The sequence below is a fragment of the Vanessa cardui genome, chromosome 28, assembly GCF_905220365.1.
Source record: "Vanessa cardui chromosome 28, ilVanCard2.1, whole genome shotgun sequence".
NCBI lineage: Eukaryota > Metazoa > Arthropoda > Insecta > Lepidoptera > Nymphalidae > Vanessa > Vanessa cardui.
Genome location: NC_061150.1, coordinates 6,068,401 through 6,092,960, shown reverse-complemented (window position 1 = coordinate 6,092,960; position 24,560 = coordinate 6,068,401). Strand labels below are relative to the sequence as shown.

The window sequence follows — 24,560 nt, the reverse complement described above, 5'->3', positions numbered from 1 at the left end:
CGTTTTACATAGTAATAAATTATAATACACCATAATAACGTAGTAATACGTTTTGCGTAATTAAAACATCTAGTTATCCCTTTCACTTATTGTTTCTATCAAGCTATCCTTTTACTTGTAACGAAATGTAAAATAAACGGTCTCCGGCGCGGCACACTTCTTCTGTTGTAAACAACATGGGTGTAACATATCTGTTTATTAGAATATCATTGGCGTTACCTGAAGACTGGAGCTGAGATGGCCCAGTGGTTAGAACGCGTGCATCTTAACCGATGATTGCGGGTTCAAACCCAGGCAAGCACCACTATATATGTGCTTAATTGTGTTTATAATTCATCTCGTGCTCGGCGGTGAAGGAAAACATCGTGAGGAAACCTGCATGTGTCTAATTTCATCGAAATTCTGTCACATGTGCATTCCACCAACCCGCATTGGAACAGCGTGGTGGAATATGTTCCAATAACTCTCCTTAATGGAAGAGTAGGCCTTATCTCAGCAGTGGGAAATTTACAGGCTGTTACTTTACTTTTTTTTTTTTTTACTTTACTTTACCTGAAGACTCCAAAGTTGGCGTAGTTCCCGCACAGCGCCGCCTTGAGTATCGTGAAGCAGAGCGAGATGCCCTTCAGCTTCATAGCGTACATCTGCTTCTTGTTCACATCCACCGTCAGTATCCTGCTGCCTGGGGGATGAAACGCTCATATAAATACAAATAATAATATAAAACAAAGTCACTAAATGCTTGTTCCTATGTATGATATAGGTTTGCGGACCAGCATACCGGCTAAGATATGGGCCACCAGATGGTCACCACCACCCATATACAATGACGCTGTAAGAAATATAATAATAATAATAAAGAAGTTTATTCGCCAAGCATAGAGGATGTTAACAAATTTCTTACTATTAAATAAAAATAGCAAGGAAGAAAAAAAAAGCACATTAATCTATGCTGGTAAAAAGGTCGTAGACTCAGCTTAAGGCTGCTTTTCAGTCTGCACCTACAAACAAAATAAACCATTCCTTACATCGTCAATGCGCCACCAACCTTGGGAACTATGTTGTGTCCCTTGTGCCTGTAGTTACACTGGCTCAGCCTTCAAACCGGAACACAACAATACTGCGTACTGTTGTTTGGCGGTAGAATAACTGATGAGTGGGTGGTACCTACCCAGGCGGGCCCAAGCCGTACAACTAAAAACTTTTGTCTCAAACGATAGGTTATAAAAAGTATAGTACGACACAATTTAGATCTAGCATCGGCAAATTCAATAAACCTGATTACTGCCGATTCACAACCAACAGAAACAGCTCCCTATCACGCCACTCGACGCTATTCGTCGCTATACATTCCCGCGTCAGTTCGACCCGAGACAGCGAGTGCGTGTCATCTGATATTACAAGTTATTACGTTTGTGTAAAGATCATATTCGCATGACAAATAAATATTGATAATTTGGGATAGCGTACTTAATTCGGATGTGATCGGTTTTACGAACCTTGCCGATGCTACATCTGAGTTGTGTCGCACTATACCCATAGAAGAGGGAAGGGTCATTAGTATGTATAGATATGCGAATATGATCTTTACAAAAACGTAGTAATTTGTAATATCGTGTGACCTAATATATTCGTCAGTTTGACGCATGGATTTACATGCACTTGCTTTCTCTGACGCGTGAATCTATAGCGACGAATAGCGTCGAATGGCGCGATAGGGTGCTATTTCTATTGGTTGTGTAAATCGGCAGTAATCGGTTTTATTTTCATTCCATTGCATTTTCCGATGCTACATCTAATTTGTGTCTTACTATACTCAATTCGGATTCGATCGGTTTTACGAATCTTGCCGATGCTACGTCAAAGTTGTGTCGCACTATACCCACAGAAGGGGGGGGGGGGGCGACATTAGTTTATGTGTGGTACTTATATTCGAAATGGTCGCTCACCGTATGCGCATATGATGTTGGAGAGCTCCCGGAAGAGCAGGATGCCGTTGGGCGAGCTGACGTCGAACTGCAGACGCTGGTTGCGGTTCTGGGCCAGCTCGGCGGCCAGCTTCAGCGCCGGCGTGGTTATAGCGGGCTCCGTGTACCACAGCTCCACGCCACGCAGTACCAGCTTCAGATACACCGGGTAACTGCCACACACACACATACACTTTACAGTCCATCTTGACCACTAACTAACATGACCAACTTCAGGTACACCGGGTAGCTGCCACACACACACATACACTTTACAATCCATCTTGACCACTAACTAACATGACCAACTTCAGGTACACCGGGTAGCTGCCACACACACACATACACTTTACAATCCATCTTGACCACTAACTAACATGACCAACTTCAGGTACACCGGGTAGCTGCCACACACACACATACACTTTACAATCCATCTTGACCACTAACTAACATGACCAACTTCAGGTACACCGGGTAGCTGCCACACACACATACACTTTACAATCCACCTTGACTACTAACTAACAGTTTCTTAAGGATATAACAACACTAATGAATTTCTATTTGACTGCACACTTTGGGAACTAACATCACTGTGTATTATTGAATATTGAAATTGAATTCTTAAGGATATTACAACACTTATGAATTTCTAGTTGACTGCACACCTTGGGAAATGAGATGATCGCAGGCTGTTTCAAATATACGAAAATATGTTTATTGTGAGTTTCTTTCAGCGGTTCTTCTCAGGTCTGAGGTGTTAAATTCCGAACCGGTGGTAGATTTTTGACTATCAATAACAAAGTGAACAACAACAACAGCCTGTAAATTCCCACTGCTGGGCTAAAGGCCTCCTCTCACTTTGAGGAGAAGATTTGGAACATATTCCACCACGCTGTTCCGATGCGGGTTGGTGGAATGCACATGTGGCAGAATTTCTATGAAATTTGTCACATGCAGGTTTCCTCACGATGTTTTCCTTCACCGCTGAGCACGAGATGAATTATAAAGACAAATTAAGCACATGAATCAGTGGTGCTTGCCTGGGTTTGAACCCGCAATCATCGGTTAAGATGCACGCGTTCTAACCACTGGGCCATCTCGACTCCTCACTCGATAATAACTAACATGACTGTATTTTTAAATATTGAAAGAGAATTGCTAAGTTTCTTGTCGGTTCTTCTCGCTAGAATCTACTTTCCGAAACGGTGGTAGCCTCACGATTCTTTTTCTTTCTTCTTCGAGATTTTTGACTTTGATATTAAATCAAAGTCAAAAATCTTTATCCAATATGGAATTGTCACACTTGCTTATTGATGGTCAAAAATCGACCACCGGTTCGGAAATTAACACCTCGGACCTGAGAAAAACCGGCGAAAGAAACTCAGCGGGTTTTCCGATTTAGATTTCATTTTACAAAGTATTATCAAATCAAATCAAAATAAACTTTATTCAAGTAGATTCTACCGCAAAGAACCGATAAGAAACTCAGTAGTTACTCTTTTTCAACATTTAAAAAATACAAAGTCATGTTAGTTAATACAATTATTTAAACTAATATATCCTGCCTGGAAGTCAACAGGTGTTAATCGACACTTTTTTATCATCTATAAAATCTTGTATCGAATAACATGCTTTTTCTACCAATGTATTTTTTACAAACGATTTGAATTTACGAAACGGCAAAGATAAAAATGTCTGCGGAATTTTGACATCAGACTTTGACATCAGAGTCAGTATCGGTATTAGCATCAGGTTTCTCCGCTTGTTTATTTTGATTTTGAGGATATGGGATTTCGGATAAAACTGATGAAGCAAATTCTCCTGCCGGGATTGATTCAGGATTATAGGGGTAAAGACCTGTATCTTTGAACCATTTCACTATATTAGTATGTATCGTGCATTTGGGCCACACTTGCGAAAATATTTTATTGAAATCGGCTTTGTTCAATGTCCCACCAACGTTGAATGACAAGGACAGGTCAGCTTCATCCCAGTCATATGTAATATAGTTGTTAGATAACGATTCAAAAGTGCTTGTAAAAGGCTACTCAAATAAAGTATAGATTGATTTTTTTTATATTTCCCGAGTAAGTTAAGTCACATCACTTACATCCAATCGAAAAGCATCATGTAAGTGGTCTTTGTGTTGAAGGCAAAGGCCAGTCCTCTGAGGTCCCGTGCGAGCCCTATGTAGGTCTTCTTGGCGTCCTCTGACGCGTACACGTTGTCTCCGGGACCCAGCAGCACTAGCAGACTCTCGAACGCCGCTGTACACATTCAAAGAATTTGAAGTTCACTAAATATGTGAGGGATTAGTGAAAAAAAAAATCAGACTTTAAATTAAAATCGTTGTTTTTATTATTACAGTTATTAATTACGGGATATTTACAATGTTTTTACTTGGTGATAGGGCTCTGTGCAAGCCCGCCTGGGTAGGTACCACCCACTTATCTACATAGATATTCTATATAGATATTCTACCGCAAAACAACAGTACTCAGTAGTGTTGTGTTCCGGTTTGAAGGATGAGCCAGTGTAACTACAGGCACGAGGGACATAACATCTTAGTTCCCAAGGTTGGTGGCGCATTGACGATGTAAGGAATGGTTAATATTTCTTACAGCGTCATTGTCGCATCATTGGTGAATGCACATGTGGCAGAATTTCGATGAAATTAGACACATGCAGGTTTCCTCACGATGTTTTCCTTCACCGATGAGCACGAGATGAATTATAAAGACAAATTAAGCACATACATATAGTAGTGCTCGCCTGGGTTTGAATCCGCAATCATCGGTTAAGATGCACGCGTTCTAACCACTGGGCCATCTCGGCTCCCATTGAATAAAGGTTTCTGAGTGAGTTTGGCAACGCCCCTGCAAGCCCCCCGGTGCTGCAGATGTCCATGGGCGGTGGTAGTCACCTTCCACCCGTAAGCCTCCAGCTCGTTTGCCACCTAGGCCATAAAGAAGAAAGAGTATCGTCGTACCGGTGAGCGGCATCATGAAGGCGTGGAAGCGGTCCTCGTCCTCGCCCAGCTCCACCATGAGCAGGCGGCCCAGCGCGTTGTAGAGGCGGCTGCGGCAGCGCATCTCCGCCGTGCCCACGCCCACGCCCAGGAATGGGAAGTGCTCGGCCTGCGGGGGGGGGATGACCCATTAGTGAGGAAACGAGTAGAGGGGGAAGATGTACTCTATATAGGTAAGGTACTGTACGGCCTGCGGGGGGGGGGGGCGATAACATTAGTAAGGAAACGAGCATAGGGGGGGAAGATGTACTCTACATAGGTAAGGTACTGTACGGCCTGCGGGGGGGGGGGGATGACCCATTAGTAGGACGATCAGTTATGCGCGTGGGGGGGCGACTGTTAGATACCCTACACTTATATTAGGCGACTAGCGCCGCGCGTGGGGATAACAAGCTTGCGATATTATGATATTTTGTCATAATCGAACGAGTAGGTAATCTAGTCGTATGAACGAACTTTATGGTCTAGTAGCTAGATAGATATAAGGTAACAATGTCCGTACTTCCAAGCTTGTAAAGATATTATTGGATTTTCCAGTCAAAAAATTCTCAGTTGCAGCCACCATCACTGTACACTCCCGTGCCTCGGAGAGCACATAAAACCACACCTCTACAGACAGAACTCTTCGTCGGATTCTCATCGGATGATGACACTGCACTCATGTTTGAACAGACACTTGTGGTCTATAATATTTTGTCTGATCCTCCTTAAAATTGACCACAACCACAAATCGGTCGTAATCACATGACGTCATCATTTGATTACAACATACTGTCCAAACTGTTCTACCTTCAAATTCTAAGGCAAACATTACCCATCACACGCCATAGCGAATCTGCCATTACCCTTGTGATGACGTATTTCCCTGGTCATCAGTACTGACCGTGTGATGTGTCAGCATGAACTGGACCTCTTCCAGCTTGACCAGCTTCCTCACGCAGGAGTACCCGCCGCTGAGGTCGCTCAGGAGCGAGAGGGTCTTCGATATGATTGCCTCTGAACCCCCCCAATACTTGAGGTTTGTTATTCTGGAAACACAAATGGCTATTTGACAATGGCTATTTGAAAAATAAATCGTGAATCATTGTATAGTAAGACACAAATAAGATGTAGCATCGGGAAATGCAATGGAATGAAAATAAAACCGATTACTGCCGATTTACACAACCAATAGAAACAGCTCCCTATCGCGCCATTCGACGCTATTCGTCGCTATAGATTCCCGCGTCAGAGAAAGCGAGTGCGTGTAAGTGCGTGTGCGTCAAATTAACGAATATATTAGGTCATGTGATATTACAAGTTATTACGTTTGTGCAAAGATCATATTCGCGTGAGAAATAAATATTGATAATTTGGGATAGCGTACTCAATTCGGATGTGATCGGTTTTACGAATTTTGCCGATGCGACATCTAAGTTGTGTCGTACTATAATCAGTTTATATTATGAGTTTAAAAATGTTTATTTACTAACGAAACTTGAAAATAATACTTAATTTATTCAAAAATCCATAAATAAAAATACATATTTTCAAAAGTTTGTCACGTGACACAAAACGCTCCCGATTGGCCGGGCTTATGATGAAGTCACTTTCTTGTTAACCTTGCTTTTCTGCTATATGTACCACAGATTAGAATACAACAAAGTGACGTCACCGACCCCATTGCAGCGCCATATTGTCCAATTAGCGTTTTCGCGCGTTATTTAAATATGGAATTTTTAATATGATATTTTTCGGCAAATATGTACTAGAAATAAAAAAATCAACCTTTACTGGGTTCCTTAACCTCTACTAAATAATATAAAACGGATTTTAAAAACCAGTCAAATAGCCTATTGAAGTATATTAAAAATTTTATCAAATTAGCTACCCCACCCGGTTTCACGCTGAAAATCTAAACGTAATAGCTTATATGTATATAATTATATTACTCGATACAAGATTTTATATATGATAAAAAAGCGTGGAATTAATACCTATTGACTTCCAGGCAGGATATATTAATTTAAATAATTGTATTTAACTAACATGACTTTGTATTTTTTAAATGTTGAAAAAGAATAACTACTGAGTTTCTCTATCAGTATTTGTATATAAACGAGTATTAATCGTCGTTTCTTGTAATGCGATGAGCGTCAGCGCCACCTGTATAAATCAAATCAAATCAAAATAAACTTTATTCAAGTAGGCTTTTACAAGCACTTTTGGAATCGTCATTTTACAACCAAGTGAAGCTACCACCGGTTCGGAAAGTAGATTATACCGAGAAGAACGGACAAGAAACTCAGTAGTTACTCTTCTTCAACATTTAAAAAATACAAAGTCATGTTAGTTAAATACAATTATTTAAATTAACATATCCTGCGTGGAAGTCAACACATTAACTCCACTTTTCTATCATCTACAAAATCTTGTATCGAATAACATGCTTTTACTAAGCGGCAAAGTTAAAAAGCAGCATCCTCACATCTTCCTCATGATGACGCTGAGTAACTGACTCTCGTCGTTGAGGCCGAGTACCTCGCTGAGGCGGCCGTACACCTTACTGTTTTTTTGGACCTGCTCGCCCACGTAGATCTTACGGAACGCCTCGAAGAAAGACATCATTGCCAGCTCTAGCTTCTCGCAGCCACCCTGGAAAACACAATACATCAATTACAACAACAATAACAACAACAGCATTTAAATTCCCACTGCTGGGCTAAAGGCCTCCTCTTCCATTAAGGAGAGGGTTTGGAACATATCCCACCACGCTGTTCCAATGCGGGTTGGTGGAATACACATGTGGCAGAATTTCTATGAAATTTGTCACATGCAGGTTTCCTCACGATGTTTTATTCACCTCCGAGCACGAGATGAATTATAAAGACAAATTAAGCACATGAATCAGCGGTGCTTGCCTGGGTTTGAACCCGCAATCATCGGTTAAGATGCACGCGTTCTAACCACTGGGCCATCTCGACATTCTATAGATTATACCAGTCTAAATCAAACACTAGAATTAATGAATAAGAAAGAATGTTTATTGCTTTACTTATACACAATTTTATTACTTAACACTATTTTGTATCTAAGGATAACAATTATTAATTATATATATTAGGCATTCGTATTGTGCGGAAGAGAGTTAAAATAATACCGGTCGGGTGACGAGGCCGGACTACTTAACTAGCAATAGGCTATTTGACTGGTTTTATAATCCATTTTATGTTATTTAGTAGAGGTTAAGGAACCCAGTAAAAGTTGATTTTTTTATTTCTACTATATATTTGCCAATAACCCAGACAAGCACCACTGTATATATGTGCTTAATTTGTCTTTATAATTCATCTCGTGCTCGGCGGTGAATGAAAACACCGTGAGGAAACCTGCATGTGACAAATTTCATAGAAATTCTGCCACATGTGCATTCCACCAACGCGCATTGGAACAGCGTGGTGGAATATGTTCCAAACCCTCTCCTTAATGGAAGAGGAGGCATTATCTCAGCAGTGGGAAATGTACAAGCTGTTACTTTACATTACGATAATTCTTCGCCCATATTGATTTTTCTATGCTATTGGTTATCGGACGAGCATATGGGCCATCTGATGGTCACCACCCCCCATAGACATTGGCGCTGTACCTTAAACCTTGGGAGCTAAGATATATGGGCCTGTACTAGTCACTCCAATCTCAAGTTAAAAGCCTCACCGAGGAGAGCCGTGAGGTCAAAATCAAATTAAAAGAAACGTTATCAATCCCTACTGTGCCATTTCGTTAGAGCTCGCATAGCAGTGATTGATGTACAAGCAATCAAGTCCGCTGGCAATCATCCTTAGTATACTGTTACTCGTCCGCCAACCTATACCATAAAAAAAAAACGATCATTCTTCTCCCATGTTTGTTTTTAATACTATTGCTTGGCGGACGACTATATGGGCCAACTGATGGTCACCACCCCCCATAGACATTGGCACTGTAAGAACCATTCCTGAAACCTTGGGAGCTAAGACGTCATATCCCTTGTGCCCGTACTGGTCCCTTGCAAGGCTCACCGAGGATAGCCTGGAGTCCGTGAGGTCCATGAGGCGCAAGACGCGGCACACGAGCTCGCCGTCCATGGCGTCGTTCTCGTCGCTCGTGTTGACCGAGGCGCGACCCCCGATTGCGGCCCCGATTATGTACACCAGCCACGTCAGCTGACCTGAGGAGTGAGAGACATGAGGTTTACGGGCCGTCTGACAATAAATAATAATAACAAATCATTATTATGATAGGGGACCATTGAAAATCAGCGTTGGGTTCTTGGAACCCAACTTGGAAGCTGATGAGCTTTAGGACATGTTAACTATCATTGTGTTGTTTTGTATTAATAGTATTGTAGTTAATGAGTAGTTATAGTTAATTAATATGTTTTTCTTTTTGTTGCTTTTTTTTTGTTAAAATTTTTTTATACTTTTATTATGTGTGTTTATTTTGTAATGTGTCCTAATAAAAAAATCTTTCTTTCTTTCTTTTCTTTCTATTTATTTCAAACTATATGTCCATTTTTGTTAGTAAAAATTATCTCATCGTATTGTTAGTACAATAAATAATACCAAAGAGAACAAAAACAAGATCAAATTAAAAGAAACGTTAACAATCACTACTGTGCCATAAGGTTAGAGATCGCACAGCAGTGATTGATATACAAGCAATCATGTCCGCTGGCGATCATCTTTAGTATACTGTTGGTGCCGCCACTGACTTTACTTCCCGATGCAATACAGAATTGCGGCAGCCCCATCGGCACCCTGAACAAAGTCTCATAAGACAACATTTCTTCCAGACAAGGGACATGACATCTTATATCCCAAAGTCATGGGTGCATTGGTGATGTAGGGAAAGGTACTATATGTGGGCGGTCGTGACAACTTACCATCAGGTGACCATCATATATAAATAAAGGACATCGAGATGGCCCAGTGGTTAGAACGCGTGCATCTTAACCGATGATTGCGGGTTCAAACCCAGGCAAGCAACGCTGCATGTGACAAATTTCATAGAAATTCTGCCACATGTGCATTCCACCAACCCGCATTGGAACAACGTGGTGGAATATGTTCCAAACCTTCTCCTCAAAGGGAGGGGAGGCCTCTAGCCCAGCAATGGGAATTTACAGGCTATTGTTGTATAACATATAGTCTAAACTCTATTCCATTATATTTGGCGACAAATTGTCGCGACATCATTAGTCTTGTGCGTACGTGTGTATAGTACGACACAACTTAGATGTCGCATCGGCAAAATTCGTAAAACCGATCACGTCCGAATTGAGTAAGCTATCACAAATTATCAATATTTATTTCTCTTGCGAATATGATCTTTGCACAAACGTAATATCATATGACCTAATATATTCGTCAATTTGACGCGTCGATTTACATGCACTTGCTTTCTCTGACGCGTGAATCTACAGCGACCAATAGCGTCGAATGGCGCGATAGGGAGCTATTTCTATTGGTCGTGTAAATCGGCAGTGATCGGTTTTATTATCAATCCATTTCATTTTCCGATGCTACATCTAATTTGTGTCCTACTATACTATAATCTAAACTCTATTCCATTATATTTGGCGACAAATTGTCGTGACATCATTAGTCTTGTGTGCGTGCGTGTGTACGTGCGTGTGCCTGTGTGCGTGCGTTTTTCCGCCTGCGTGTGTACGTGCGTGCGTGCGCCTGAGTGTTTGCGTGCGTGTGCCTGCGTGTTTACGTGCGTGTGTGCGTGTGTACGTGCGTGTGCCTGCGTGTGTGCGTGTATGCGTGCGCCTGCGTGTTTGTGTGCGTGCGTGTGTGTGTGTGCCTGTGTGCGTGTGCGTGCGTGTGCCTGCGTGTGTGCGTGTATGCGTGCGCCTGCGTGTTTGTGTGCGTGCGTGTGTGTGTGTGCCTGTGTGCGTGTGCGTGCGCTCACCCTGCAGCACGAGCAGCTGCTGCGGGCTGGTCTCGACGCTGTAGGCGGCGGCGGCGCGGTCGAAGTGCGCGACGAGCAGCTGGCACGTCTTGCCGTACTCGCAGCGCCCGATCACGGACACCTGTTCCAGCTGCTGCTGCACCGTGCCGATCTCGTCCAGCGGATCCTCGAGACCCTCCCTGGAAATGACATCCGATCATTTTAACTTTGCCGCTCCTAGGTTGCATAAGTTTCGGAGTCTTTTACTGTATAAGTGTTGCCTTAAAATATTTCCTTTTAAAATATTTGCCGCTCCTAGGTTCTGTAGAAGTGTTGCCTTGCTTCTGGCCACTAATACTTATTGAGTATTGCCAATTAAAATATTTCCTTTTAAATATATTTATTCATTTGGCGTCATAGATTCAAATTGAACCGAACTCTTTCTATTATTTTCACCGTAACATTATTTAATTAGGAGAATAGTCATCAATAACCTGCGCCATTTACAAGCTCAGATTAGTTTAATTTTATTAATTATATAAATTATCCTTTAACGACCAAGGAAACGATGGATGGATTGTGTGAAAGACGATATGGTTAGAGAGAATGTTACTTGTGAGATGACGTCTGACAGAGAAGTATGGAAGGAGAAGATATGGTGCGTCAACCCCAAATAAAATTGGGATAAGGGCAGGAGGATGATGATATAAATTATCTTTTAGATTAAAATAAAATTGTAATTGCTGCTATTTTAATTGTGTAATATCCTCCTTTTCTTGTTGCTCTGATATTGTATAATAATTTATGACTGGAAACTTTATTGGCTTGTGATTTAATTTGTATTTAAGACTAGGTTAATATTAAGACTTATTGTACTGATTGTTTCCCAAATAAAATAAAACAAATTGGAATTGGGTGGTACTCTGTCAGAGTGTCCGGAATGGCGAGTAGTCGAGTTGGCGGTGGCAGTAAGTATGGTAGGTGTATAATCTGTCCTTGTATGGGGCTTCGCACAGGCTCGTACACGCACTTAATGGACAGACTACCAACACGTCTACTCTCGTAGTGGCTCTCGTATTATTGACGTGGTGCGAACGAGACCGTCACTGTCTGTGTGACTACTGAACGAATGATATATACACTACATACACTACAGTAGGTATTACTATTAATTTCAAAAAGAAATTGAAAGAGTATTTCTTATCCCAATGTTGATTCATGGTAAAATGGCATAAAAATATTTATTTATTTATATATTTGTATATGTATTTATATTTTAATATATTCATTATTTATTATTTTATAATTATTTTAATATATATATATTTTTTGTAATTTTAGTTTTAATTTAGTATATATTTTTTTTGTGGTTTTGTAACTTTTCTCCTGTTGTATGATTTTGCCTGTCTACCTTTTAACTTTCCTGTCTATGTTTCTTCTTTCTTGGGTATACTGGAAGAAATCTCTTCTAGGGATAAGTATACCTTTTAAACTTACTTTTTCTGTGTACACATTTTCACCTTCTATGTATCTGGCAAGTTTAATAAATAAAGTAAAGTAGTAAAGTAGCAGCTTGTAAATTTCCCACTGCTGGGCTAAAGGCCTCCTCTCCCTTTTTGAGGAGAGGGCTTGGAACATATTCCACCACGCTGTTCCAATGCGGTTTAGTGGAATACACATGTGGCAGAATTTCTATTAAATTTGTCACATGCAGGTATCCTCACGATGTTTTCCTCCACCGCTGAGCACGAGATGAATTATAAAGACAAATTCAATTCACGTGCTTAGTGAAACAGCGGTGCTTGCCTGGGTTTGAACCCGCAATCATCGGTTAAGATGCACGTGTTCAAACCACTGGGCCATCTCGGCTTCGTTTAATAAATGGTTAAATATAATAAATAAATAGGTATGGTAGGTATGGTAGGCAGGTGTGGTACCGCACGAGGATGGGCACGGAGTCGAGGCGCGAGGCGACGTAGGCGGCCGTGACGCCGGGGGCGTAGGCGTCTAACAGGTGAGGCTCCGACGCCTTCACGTAGGGCACGGACGCCACCATGCGCTGCCACAGCGAAAGCAGGTAGTGCACCGAGTTCGGCGCGAACTGCCACATCTGCCACGACAATCACCAACGGTAAGACTGGCAGGTCACCACTGACCCGTATGTAATATGTATGGTCGGAAATATTACCTATCCGTCACAGATCTAGAGATAGTAAAATTCCGCAGACATTTTTAACTTTACCGTCTAGTAAATTCAAATCGTTTTGACTGATGACTGATGTATGGTCAGAAATATTACCTATCCGTCACAGATCTAGAGATAGTAAAATTCCGCAGACATTTTTAACTTTGCCGTCTAGTAAATTCAAATCGTTTTGACTGATGACTGATGTATGGTCGGAAATATTACCTATCCGTCACAGATCTAGAGATAGTAAAATTCCGCAGACATTTTTAACTTTGCCGTCTAGTAAATTCAAATCGTTTATAAAAAATACATTGGTGAAAAAAGGCGTAACCACTGACCCGTATGTAATATGTATAGTCAGAAATATTACCTATCCGTCACAGATCTAGAGATAGTAAAATTCCGCAGACATTTTTAACTTTGCCATCTAGTAAATTCAAATCGTTTATAAAAAAATACATTGGCGAAAAAGGCGTATTATTCGATACAAGATTTTGTAGATGATAAAAAAGCGTGGTGTTAATACCTGTTGACTTCCAGGCAGGATATATTAATTTAAATTATTGTATTAACTAACATGACTGTATTTTTTTTTTAATGTTGAAAAAGAGTAACTACTGAGTTTCTTGCCGGTTCTTGGTAGAATCTACTTTCCGAACCGGTGGTAGCTTCACTTAATTGTTAAATGACGATTCAAAAGTGCTTGTAAAAGCCCACTTTAATAAAGTATATTTTGAATAGAGATATCACATATCTTGCACCAGTAGTCACTGACACTTCGGGACACAACAATAGTGCTAGTATTTGGTGGTAGAATATGGTACCAGCCCAGACGGCTTTTCACCAAGCTTCACCACCAAGAATAATATATACATTAATTATAATTAAATAAAAAGCTGTACTGACAAGTATCTTAGAGTATGAAAACTAGTGTAAGTACTGCCGTGACACAACTAATAGAAGCAGCTCCCTATCGCGCCACTCGACGCTATTCGTCGCTATAGATTCCCGCGTCAGTTCGACCCGAGACAGCGAGTGCGTGTAAAGCGACGCGTCAAATCGACGAATATATTAGGTCATACGATATTACAAGCTATTACGTTTGCGTAAAGATCATATTCGCGTGAGAAATAAATATTGACAATTTGGGACAGCGTACTCAATTCGGATGTGATCGGTTTTACGAACTTTGCCGATGCTACATCTAAGTTGTACTATACCTGTAGACTTTGCACGGTGAACTTCGCAACTAATTCTATGAGCCTCGGGTAGTTCTCGACCATGACCAACTCGCCGAGCTGATAGTTGGACTTGAGACGCGCCAGCAGGCGACAGAACTCGTGGTAGTTTGTCGCGTCGGTGAGGCCCTGAAAGTTGATAAAATATATTCCAAAATAATAATATAAGCACAGACACACACATACATATACACTGAATATACACTCACACATTGCAATATCTGTCACAACAGACTTAGAACTAGCGCGCACTGGTAACTTTTGTCACGGTGACTGTTTCGTCACTCTTGTCGAGTACGTGAATATGTACAGATGCAGACGCAAATGTCACGTCGTAACGTGCGCGCACGTCCATACGTATTCATGGACTCGACAAGAGTGACGAAACAGTCACCGTGACAAATGTTACCAGTGCGCGCTAGTTCTTACTCAAATACATTTCAACTGCACTGTCTTTTTAAGTATATTATTAAATAGAGGTTAAGGAAGATAGTAAAAGTTGATTTCTTTATTTTTAGTACATATTTGCCGAAATATATCAAATTAAAAATTCCATATTTAAATAACGCGCGAAAACGCTACTTGGACAATATGGCGCAGCAATGGAGTCGGTGACGTCACTTTGCTGTAATTTAATCTGTGGTACATATAGTAGAAAAGCAAGGTTTACACGAACGTGACTTCATCATAAGCCCGGCAAATCAGGAGCGTTTTGTGTAACGTGAAAAACGTTTAAAATAATGCATTTATATTTATGGATTTCTGAATAAATTAGGTATTATTTTTAACTTTCGTTAATAAATGACCATTTTTAAACTCATAAACATTTTACAATAAATGACGCAAAATATTCCGCATTCTCAAATGGCCCATTTTATGATATTATTATCGATAAGTAACTTAAATTTTTACAGCGTTATTTGCTCATAGCTCATAACTGACTTTAGGTAGACAATGATAGAGAGCGATCTGACCTGCGTGTCCTCGAGGATGCGCATGACGCCGGCCGCCAGGCGGTTGAGGAACTTGGCGCGCTCGCTGTTGCAGAAGAGCGAGCGGCGCACCGACGCCAACTGGACGAGGCAGGCCAGCGCCAGCGCCGGAGCCCCCGAGCCGCCGCCGTGGTACAGCGAGAAGAACAGCTCCAGCGTGCCCGCCTCCAGGAACGTCGGCCGCCAGGACGTCGGGATCTGCACCGTGCAGAGGTCGTCCGACGACTCGTCGCTCGTCGTGCCGATGAAGTCGAACGTCAGGCAGCTGTGCGCCAGGCGGAGCAGCGACGCCAGCAGGGCCGGCTGCGAGCCCAGCGCCTCGCCCAGCAGCGAACACGCCAGCCGGAACATTTCGAACAGCTGCGTGTCTCTGCGGGAACAGCGCAGCGTGACATTACACATGGTCAATTACACGAGCCCACACAGCGTGACATTACACATGGTCACCTACACGAGCCCACACAGCGTGACATTACACATCGTCACCTACACGAGCCCACACAGCGTGACATTACACATCGTCACCTACACGAGCTCACACAGCGTGACATTACACATCATCACCTACACGAGCTCACACAGCGTGACATTACACGTGCTCACCTACACGAGCCTATAATACGACACAAATTAGATGTAGCATCGGAAAATGCAATGGAATGAAAATAAAACCCGATTACTGCCGTGACACAACCAATAGAAATAGCTCCCTATCGCGCTATTCGACGCTATTCGTCGCTATAGATTCACGCGTCAGAGAAAGTAAGTGCATGTAAACCGACGCGTCAAATTGACGAATATATTAGGTCATATGATATTACAAGTTATTACGTTTGTGCAAAGATCATATTCGCATGAGAAATAAATATTGATAATTTGGGATAGCGTACACAATACGTATGTGATCGGTTTTACGGATTTTGCTGATGCGACATCTAAGTTGTGTCGTACTATACGTGGCTACGCGCCTACTGAGTGCGTCAATCATGTAAAAATTACTCAGCATACCGATACGAGACTATGACCAATCGAGGTGGAATCATTCATAAAATTATTTATTATAATCTCATTTTTTAATTCTAGAATTGTAGAATTTTTTTTTTATTAGATACCAACAAATTGGCAGCAACTGAAAATTCTATATATAAAAAAAAAAAACAATTTCAAAATGATATTGCTATCCGTACTGCGATTTCGATGGACGCGACAAATGTTTCTCAAGCTGATGTCAAATGCAAGTAACTGCAAACTCTACATAAAACAAACCAAATTTAAAATGTTTTTGCTATCCGTACTGCGATTTCGATGGACGCGACAAATCTTTCTCAGGCTGATGTCAAATGCAAGTAACTGCAAACTCTACATAAAATAAACCAATTTTAAAATGATTTTGCTATCCATACTGCGATTTCGATGGACGCGACAGATCTTTCTCAAGCTGATATCAAATGCAAGTAGCTGCAAACTCTACATAAAATAAGCCAATTTTAAAATGTTTTTGCTGTCCGTACTGCGATTTCGATGGACGCGACAAATGTTTCTCAAGCTGGTTTCGATGATAAATAAATAATAATAAATAAATATGAGACAACATCACATACATTACTCTGATCCCAATGTAAGTAGCTGAAACACTTGTGTTATGGAAAATCAGAAGTAACGATACCACAAACACGCAGACCCGAGACGACATAGAAAACCAATGGTAATCTACATCGACTCACGGGAATCGAACCCGGGACCAGAAATCAGAGTGGCGTACCCATGAAAACCGGTGTACACACCACTCGACCACGGAGGTCGTCATATAGATAGGAGGAAGATATGGCTCAAGTCACCTGAAAGATGAGGCGATCTTCCTGTGCTTGGCGAGCGACCTGCTGGCGTCCGCCTCTGACACCTGATTCATCTCAACGACCAACTGCGACAGCAGCTGTACTCCTATCGTGCACATTTCCGCTGGACCCTGAAACATATTAATAATCTTTATATACATTTGCTAATACAACACGACAGACATTGTATATTATTGATCTTTTATATATATTTGCTAACACAACACAACAGACATTGTCCTGTCCCTGTATGTGTATGTGTATATATATAACCCTGTCGAAACTGAATCTGAACTTCAAATATAAAAGTTTGGGATGGGATAGTACCAGTGACTCATTTGGTTTCCAACAATGCATTTCTCAGTATTCCCTAAATAATGCACATACTCTTTCTAGCCTTGTTTGTTTGAGGAATTTTGTTTCCTTGATTTGGAATGTATTACGGAACTGTACTATTTACATTGATTCCATGGAATAACAAAGATTACAATATTTAATAATAATGCTTTTCAACGTCTTGAAAAGCAGCGTCATCTATCGGTGAGTTACGACAAAGTGATTTAAAATAAAAACTTCGATAAAAATAATTATAAATTGCTACAGGACCTTGATTGTATAGGTCAAACAATAGGCTTATTGACAACGCGAAAAATTAAGTTGAAAATAATACTTAATTTATTAAAAAAAAAAAAACATTTTTCTAAACGTTTGTCACGAGACACAAAACGCTCCTGATTGGCCGGGCTTATGATGAAGTCACTTGCTCGTTAATCTTGCTTGCTCTATATGCCATAGATTAAAATACAGGCAAGTGACGTCACCGACCCCATCGCAGCGCCATATTGTCCAAGTAGCATTTTCGCGGGCTATTTAAATATGGAATTTTTGATGATATTTTTCAGCAAATAACAAGTTTTACCGGGTTCCTTAATCTCTACTGAATAATAGAAAATGGGTTTTAAAAAACCAGTCAAACAGCCTATTGTCACGATCTCCACTGCTACAGATGAGAAACTACATATACAAGATCCTCACCTGCAGGAAACTGGACACATCGTTCATGACATTGTGGAAGACCAGCTCCTCTTTGACCATGTCGAACCATCCCAGTTTCGTGATCCTCGCAAACAAGGACACCAGCGCCTGGAATCATAAATCAAATCAAAATTTCAATGGTCATTTTAGATGATTGCCGGTTCAAACCCAGGCAAGCACCGTTGTTTCATGTGCTTAATTTGTCTTTATAATTCATCTCGTGCTCGGCGCTGAAGGAAAACATCGTGAGGAAACCTGCATGTGAAATTCTGTCACATGTGCATTCCACCAACCCGCATTGAAACAGCGTGGTGGAATATGTTCCAAAACCTCTCCTCACAGGGAGAGGAGGCCTTAGCCCAGCAGTGAGAATTTACAGGCTGTTGTTGTTGTTGTTGTTGTTACATTGTCCAATTAAATAAAAAGTATCACCAGTCGAACAGTAGATTGTACCGAGAACAACCGGCAAGAATCTCAGCAGTTACTGATATTCATCATAGAATCAATTTCGTTACAGATATACCAGAGGTATTACCTAATCGAAATGCTGTGATCATAGACTGTGTTGGTCTAGTGGCAACTCATAGGAAAGCCCTCGATATTCTAGGTTAAGATAGCTGACTGTCAAATTTCATCGAAATTCTGCCACATGTGCATTCCACCAACCCGCATTGGAACAGCGTGGTGTAATATGTTATAAATCCTCTCCTTAATGGAAGAGGAGGCCTTATCCCAGCAGTGGGATATTTACAGGCTGTTACTTTACTTGGTGGTAGGGCTTTGTGCAAGCCCGTCTGGGTAGGTACCACCACAGTACGCAGTAACAAGCACAAGGGACATAACATCTCAGTTCCCAAGGTTGGTGGCGCATTGACGATGTAAGGAATAGTTAATATTTCTTACAGCGTCATTGTCTATAGGTGATGATGACCACTTACCATCAGGTGGACCATATGCTTGTCCGCCAACCTATTCCATAAAAAAAACAAACAGTGTACTTTTTTGAATAAGTAAAAATAATAATTTATTCTTTACAAAGAAGAATAAAAGAAGAATTATATATATTATATATAAATGCTACCTGTACAACAAAATTTGCAAGTTTCGGCCTTGTCGCGAGGTAATTGAGAACATAATTGCGTATATACAACCGTTGCTGGACGGACAGACTGGTCGTTGACCTGTAATCATAACAATAACAATTATAACTTTAAAAAAACAGTATTTTCTGAATCAAAATATATTTAATTCAAGTAGGATTTTACAATCATCGAATCAACTATATTAAATGAACTGGCAATTCAGTAGTTACTCTTTTTTTAAGCGATACTTTCATTTCTTTAAAGATTTTTCTCAATAAAATGTATGTCGTGTCCCTTTTGCCTAAAAGGAAAACAAATGTAGACATCTCAGTAATTATGGGAAGTCAGTCGGTAGTAGACAGAAGGTCACCTTTAACCTAAGGGGGGGGGGGGGGCGTGGCGGGGAGCTATAGGTTATGTAGTTTTCTAAAAGCGTAAGAAAAAAACAAAATTCCAACTCTCTCTCCTAAAGAGAAGTGTCTTCTTGGCTAACAGTGACGCATTAGCGGTGACCACATGTCATGTTCGTATTGCAGGACAAACATTTTGTTTTCCTTTTGGGGACCCACAGATTAATCACAATCTGATGAATGATTAGACATAGGACTTACAAACAAACATTATTTATTACTAATTAATAGCATTTGTATTCAGTAAGGTTACAACACTAACTACTTGTCACCTACCTGCTTACGAGCTTCGATAGTGTTGTAGCCGCTAACAGCTGGGAATAGCTCGAGTCCGCTCTTTCGAGGAGTGCTTGACATTTGCTTAAAGTATCCGGGGATTCCTGGGGAAAAAACATAAAACAGCAGTTTCAGTATATATTAGATATTTTAGAACCAGACTCTTGACGTCACTAGCGTTAATTTCATATTGCTGATGTCTATTTTCATTCTAAAAAGGTTTTAAGAGACAATTGGGAGTTAGATACAGCTTAGATGCTATATTATGTATTAACAGAACTATTTCAAATAGAGAGTCATTTATATAAACGAGGAAGAAATATGGAACAACAAAAGAACCTTGTGGTACTCCCATATTCAGTTATTGTTATATTAAATTATAGTTTTATTTTATATATCACGACCTTCGTGGTCGAGTGCGCCACTCCGAGGTCTCGGGTTCGAATACCGGCCGAGTCGATATAGATTATCATCATATTTTTTCTACGTTGTCTAGGGTCTGGGTGTTTGTGGTATCATTACTTCTGATTTTCCACAACACAAGTGCTTTAGCTACTTATAATTTTATCAGAGTAATGTTTGTGATGTTCTCTCATATTTATTTTATTTATATATTAAATTAAGAATACTTAAGTTTTTCGTTCTTGAATTGAAAATTTAATCTATAATTTACCTGAAATACGACGACTGCAATTTCAGCCCGATCCCTCAAAGCCTGATCTTGAGATTCATAGAGCTGTTTACATAGAAGCTCTATCTGGATCACCTCCTGGAAAAGAAATGGTTCCAATATTAAGCAACAACATACTTTGTGGTAGGTCTTTGTGCAAGCCCGTCTGGGTAGGTACCACCCACTCATCAGTTATTCTACCGCCAAATAACAGTACTCAGTATTGTTGTGTTCCGGTCTGAAGGGTGAGTGAGCCAGTGCAACTACAGGCACAAGGGACATAGCATCTTCGTTACCAAGGTTGGTGGCACATTGACGATGTAAGGAATAGTTAATATTTCTTACAGCGTCATTGTCTATGGGCGATGGTGACCACTTACCATCAGGTGGCCCATATGCAAGATTTCATAGATGATAAAAAAGCGTGGAGTTAATACCTGTTGACTTCAAGTAGGTTATATTAATTTGAATAATTGTTTTTAACTAACATGACTTTGTATTTTTTAAAAAAAGATTTGAAAAAGACTCTACTTAGTCTAGAGTAGAATCTACTTTTCGAAACGGTGGTAGCTAACCTTAATTGTAAAATGACGATACAAAAGTGCTTGTAAAAGCCTACTTGAATAAAGTTTACTTTTATTTTTTCGTAGTTGGTTGAGGAGTCAACGCCCCATCCCCTCTTTTACAACCCTTTAAAATTATATATACCAAATAAGAAATCCTGTCGTGTTTTTCTAGCTTCTAGCTTAAGATTTAGTTTAGAGGGCCCCCTGAACTCCAGGGCTCTGGTGTACTGCACCACCTGCCCTACATAGCTACGCCACTGTGGGCGATATCCCATTTATATCGATATAGACATTCTATTTCAGATGTTGCTCTATCTCTGTTTAACTTTACATTGTATGGTTTGTGTGAAAGAGATGAAAACGAAATCGAGATCACTTTTAGCTGCATCTCTTTCTCACAAACGGGTTACTATTTAGTTAAAGCGAGACAGGACATTAAATGTTATAATTCTTTGAATGCATTGGCAAGCCTGGCAGGCTCGCACGTTTAAACAATAGCTCAGACAGTATACAATACCCTAAAGAATTAAATAATATATCTACAATACATACAAAATGCAATTATTTATATTTATTATAGTGATCAATTGTATCCACATATATATCTTGCACAAAGTCACTGTCTTATGGGATATAATTATTATCAACTATCATTATCAACTGTCTCAGAAAGATCATTAAAGTCGTACATGTTGATAGTGTGTTCACCAAAAACTATAAATATGAAAATATATAATGTATTAAGTTTCCTCACAATGTTTTCCCGCTGAGGACTAGAAGATCTTTTTATTAATCTCAAATGCATACCGTAAATTGAACTTTTTAATTATGATATATAATAAATAGGGAAAGTATTATATAGTATATAGATTTGGACAGTAATTGGGTTAGTAAGTTTTCCAATTTTATCAAAAGCTTTACTGCCATTGAAATCCTAGACTAGTTATGATTAGATTTTAGATACAAAATCAACCAATATGTACCATCATAAAGATTTTAGATATCTTAGAGAGATAAGCTAATAAATGTTTAGTCAGCATGAACGGTTCTTCAGCAATCCTCATTGTCTATACACTGTTATCACAAATAGAGTATAGAGATTATCATCTCAATTATGTCACAAAGAAATTTCACTATTCCAAGTTATTTGATTAACAATCAGAAAAATTAACCACAGCGTCCTATGAAGGTTTGCTTCGGTAGAAACATTCTGTGTGGTACATTCAATTTAATTCAATGTAAGAGTGTGCTTTAATGAAGTATAGTTTAATATGATCTAACTGCATTATATTTCACTTGGAAGACACTCGTTACCTATATAAAACCTTATGGTTTAAATATTTCTACACTTAGGATAAACTATTTAGTTAGTAGATTGTCTTATGTTTACTATAGTGATCAATTGTATCCACATATAAGTAGACAATATTAATTTCATATTACATTATCAACTGACTCGAAAAGATCATTAAGGTTGTACATGTTGATAGTGTGTTCACCAAAAACTAATTCAGCTAGAAAGAGAAATATGATATAGAGAAATACAATGAGGAAAGTTATAAGCAACAGTGGTCATAGGTGAACGGCTTTTTTAAATTCGTCATAGGTGAATGACTTTTTTATATTTATTTCTATATTTATGCCGTAGAAACTTGGAACCGGGAACTGTGATTATTTTTGTTTTAATCATACTCAAAAAAGGAACACTTATTAGTACAACATGTTAGATGGTGCTAAAATCATTTCTCTATAGAGCTTCATATGAGTGAATTGCATACATAAAGATAGTTGGTTTTTGTGCATGCACCTGATTATCACGAGACGAGTCTTAGGCTGGATTATGTATGTCTTTTTAATTTTATTATAATATTGAGCGACACTATCGATTATACAGCTTTGTATATATGCATAAAGAAATCTTATACTTAAGAAACTGCACTCCTGTACCCAACTTAATGTTTTAACAAGAATAACATTAACACTGTGTTACTGTGTTACTTATGACTGTTCTATTAGTTATCTAAACCAATTATAAACAAAATAAATTATACCTGACATACTAAAAATACATAAAATCAAGATAAATATAATTTGCAAATATAATTAATTGTATAACTTTCTAAATTTAACATTGAAATTTTATTAAAGATAGTATATGTATAGATATTACAATATATAGATATTATATTATATGAATAAGATTATTGGACGCGAAAATGATAGTAATTAGGACAGTTTTAAGTGCTTTTTCTACGTTTTAAGTTAATATTCATAATTAGATTTAAATGATACTTTAACCACCAAATTTCGCTGTGTTTACTCGTTCAAATATTTCAAGGGTAGGAAAACTGTCAACACAGAAATCTAACCAAACAGCCGGTGTATAAATTAATTATAAATAAATTTCGCCCATTAAAGGCATCGTTTTAAGATTCACTTTCATATAAAATCAATTGTTAATATGTAAAAACGCCCCAATTCACACAAATACGCAGTCAAATATTCACAAAAACATTCGGGTGCAAAATATGTTTTTGTAAGAAATTTATTTTAAAATTGCAAACGGTATTAAATGTCCGTTTATTAAATTTCAATCTCACAGATTTTGAACCTTCAATTATGTTAAAATCGTGAAAAAAATGTAATATTTTGATACTCACCTGTTCTTCAGCCATCTTTGTTATTTTCATGCATTTGAAATGACGTTTCGTTGCTGTAATAATGTTTTTGATAGAAGATAATGAAAAGTTTTAATTAAAAGTTATTATTGAATATATTTCATAAATATATGCGAAAATTGTACAAAAATAATATTGCAAAAAAATTATTAAGTAATGTTCGGTGTTTTATGGTAAATTAAATATATATTTTGTGATTTTATGCATGTATATATTTTTACATTTATATATGGTGAAAACAAAAAATGTTTTACTTCCTCTCTAAAAATATATAAATTTTTCTTAAGGGCTCCTAGAACCGTAATTATTTTTAAGTCTACAAGCCTATATTATATGCGACTAAGTTAAAAAAAGACACAAGTGTAGCAGCACCCGTATTTAGCGTAAAGTATTGATTGCGGTATTTGCAGTTAGGAGTATTAATGTTGTTAATGATAACGGCACAAAATACAATGTAGTTAAGGTTCTTATTATGATGTTAATGCATTATATTCACAGCTATTGTACTGTATGGTATCATCAGAATAAGTTAAAGTAATAAAATGGAATATTAGACGATAACGGATAAATTATTATTTTACTATATCTCTTTTGCTTTATATAATAACTTTTAAGATGTTATATTTTTATATAATTTCTTATTTCTGTAAAATACTTAGTCATAAACTTAAGCAGA

General features: G+C 39.0%; 1 protein-coding gene across 1 annotated transcript in view; it reads right to left on the bottom strand.

The window, feature by feature from the left end:
* Nucleotides 1-23,948, bottom strand: part of LOC124541627 (exportin-7) — a 34,721-nt gene extending 10,773 nt beyond the window's left edge. The window contains exons 1-17 of the mRNA XM_047119551.1: nucleotides 23,867-23,948; nucleotides 20,644-20,739; nucleotides 19,971-20,074; nucleotides 19,284-19,383; nucleotides 18,203-18,310; nucleotides 17,171-17,298; nucleotides 15,315-15,702; nucleotides 14,323-14,469; nucleotides 12,852-13,024; nucleotides 10,936-11,114; nucleotides 9,039-9,187; nucleotides 7,469-7,635; nucleotides 5,885-6,029; nucleotides 4,963-5,110; nucleotides 4,084-4,240; nucleotides 1,950-2,140; nucleotides 553-682 (exon numbers count right to left, since the gene is read on the bottom strand). Of these exons, the coding sequence (XP_046975507.1) occupies nucleotides 553-682; nucleotides 1,950-2,140; nucleotides 4,084-4,240; nucleotides 4,963-5,110; nucleotides 5,885-6,029; nucleotides 7,469-7,635; nucleotides 9,039-9,187; nucleotides 10,936-11,114; nucleotides 12,852-13,024; nucleotides 14,323-14,469; nucleotides 15,315-15,702; nucleotides 17,171-17,298; nucleotides 18,203-18,310; nucleotides 19,284-19,383; nucleotides 19,971-20,074; nucleotides 20,644-20,739; nucleotides 23,867-23,896 (2,540 nt within the window). The 5' untranslated portion in view covers nucleotides 23,897-23,948. The remainder of the gene's footprint in view (nucleotides 1-552; nucleotides 683-1,949; nucleotides 2,141-4,083; nucleotides 4,241-4,962; nucleotides 5,111-5,884; nucleotides 6,030-7,468; nucleotides 7,636-9,038; nucleotides 9,188-10,935; nucleotides 11,115-12,851; nucleotides 13,025-14,322; nucleotides 14,470-15,314; nucleotides 15,703-17,170; nucleotides 17,299-18,202; nucleotides 18,311-19,283; nucleotides 19,384-19,970; nucleotides 20,075-20,643; nucleotides 20,740-23,866) is intronic.
* Nucleotides 23,949-24,560: the final 612 nt, after the last annotated feature.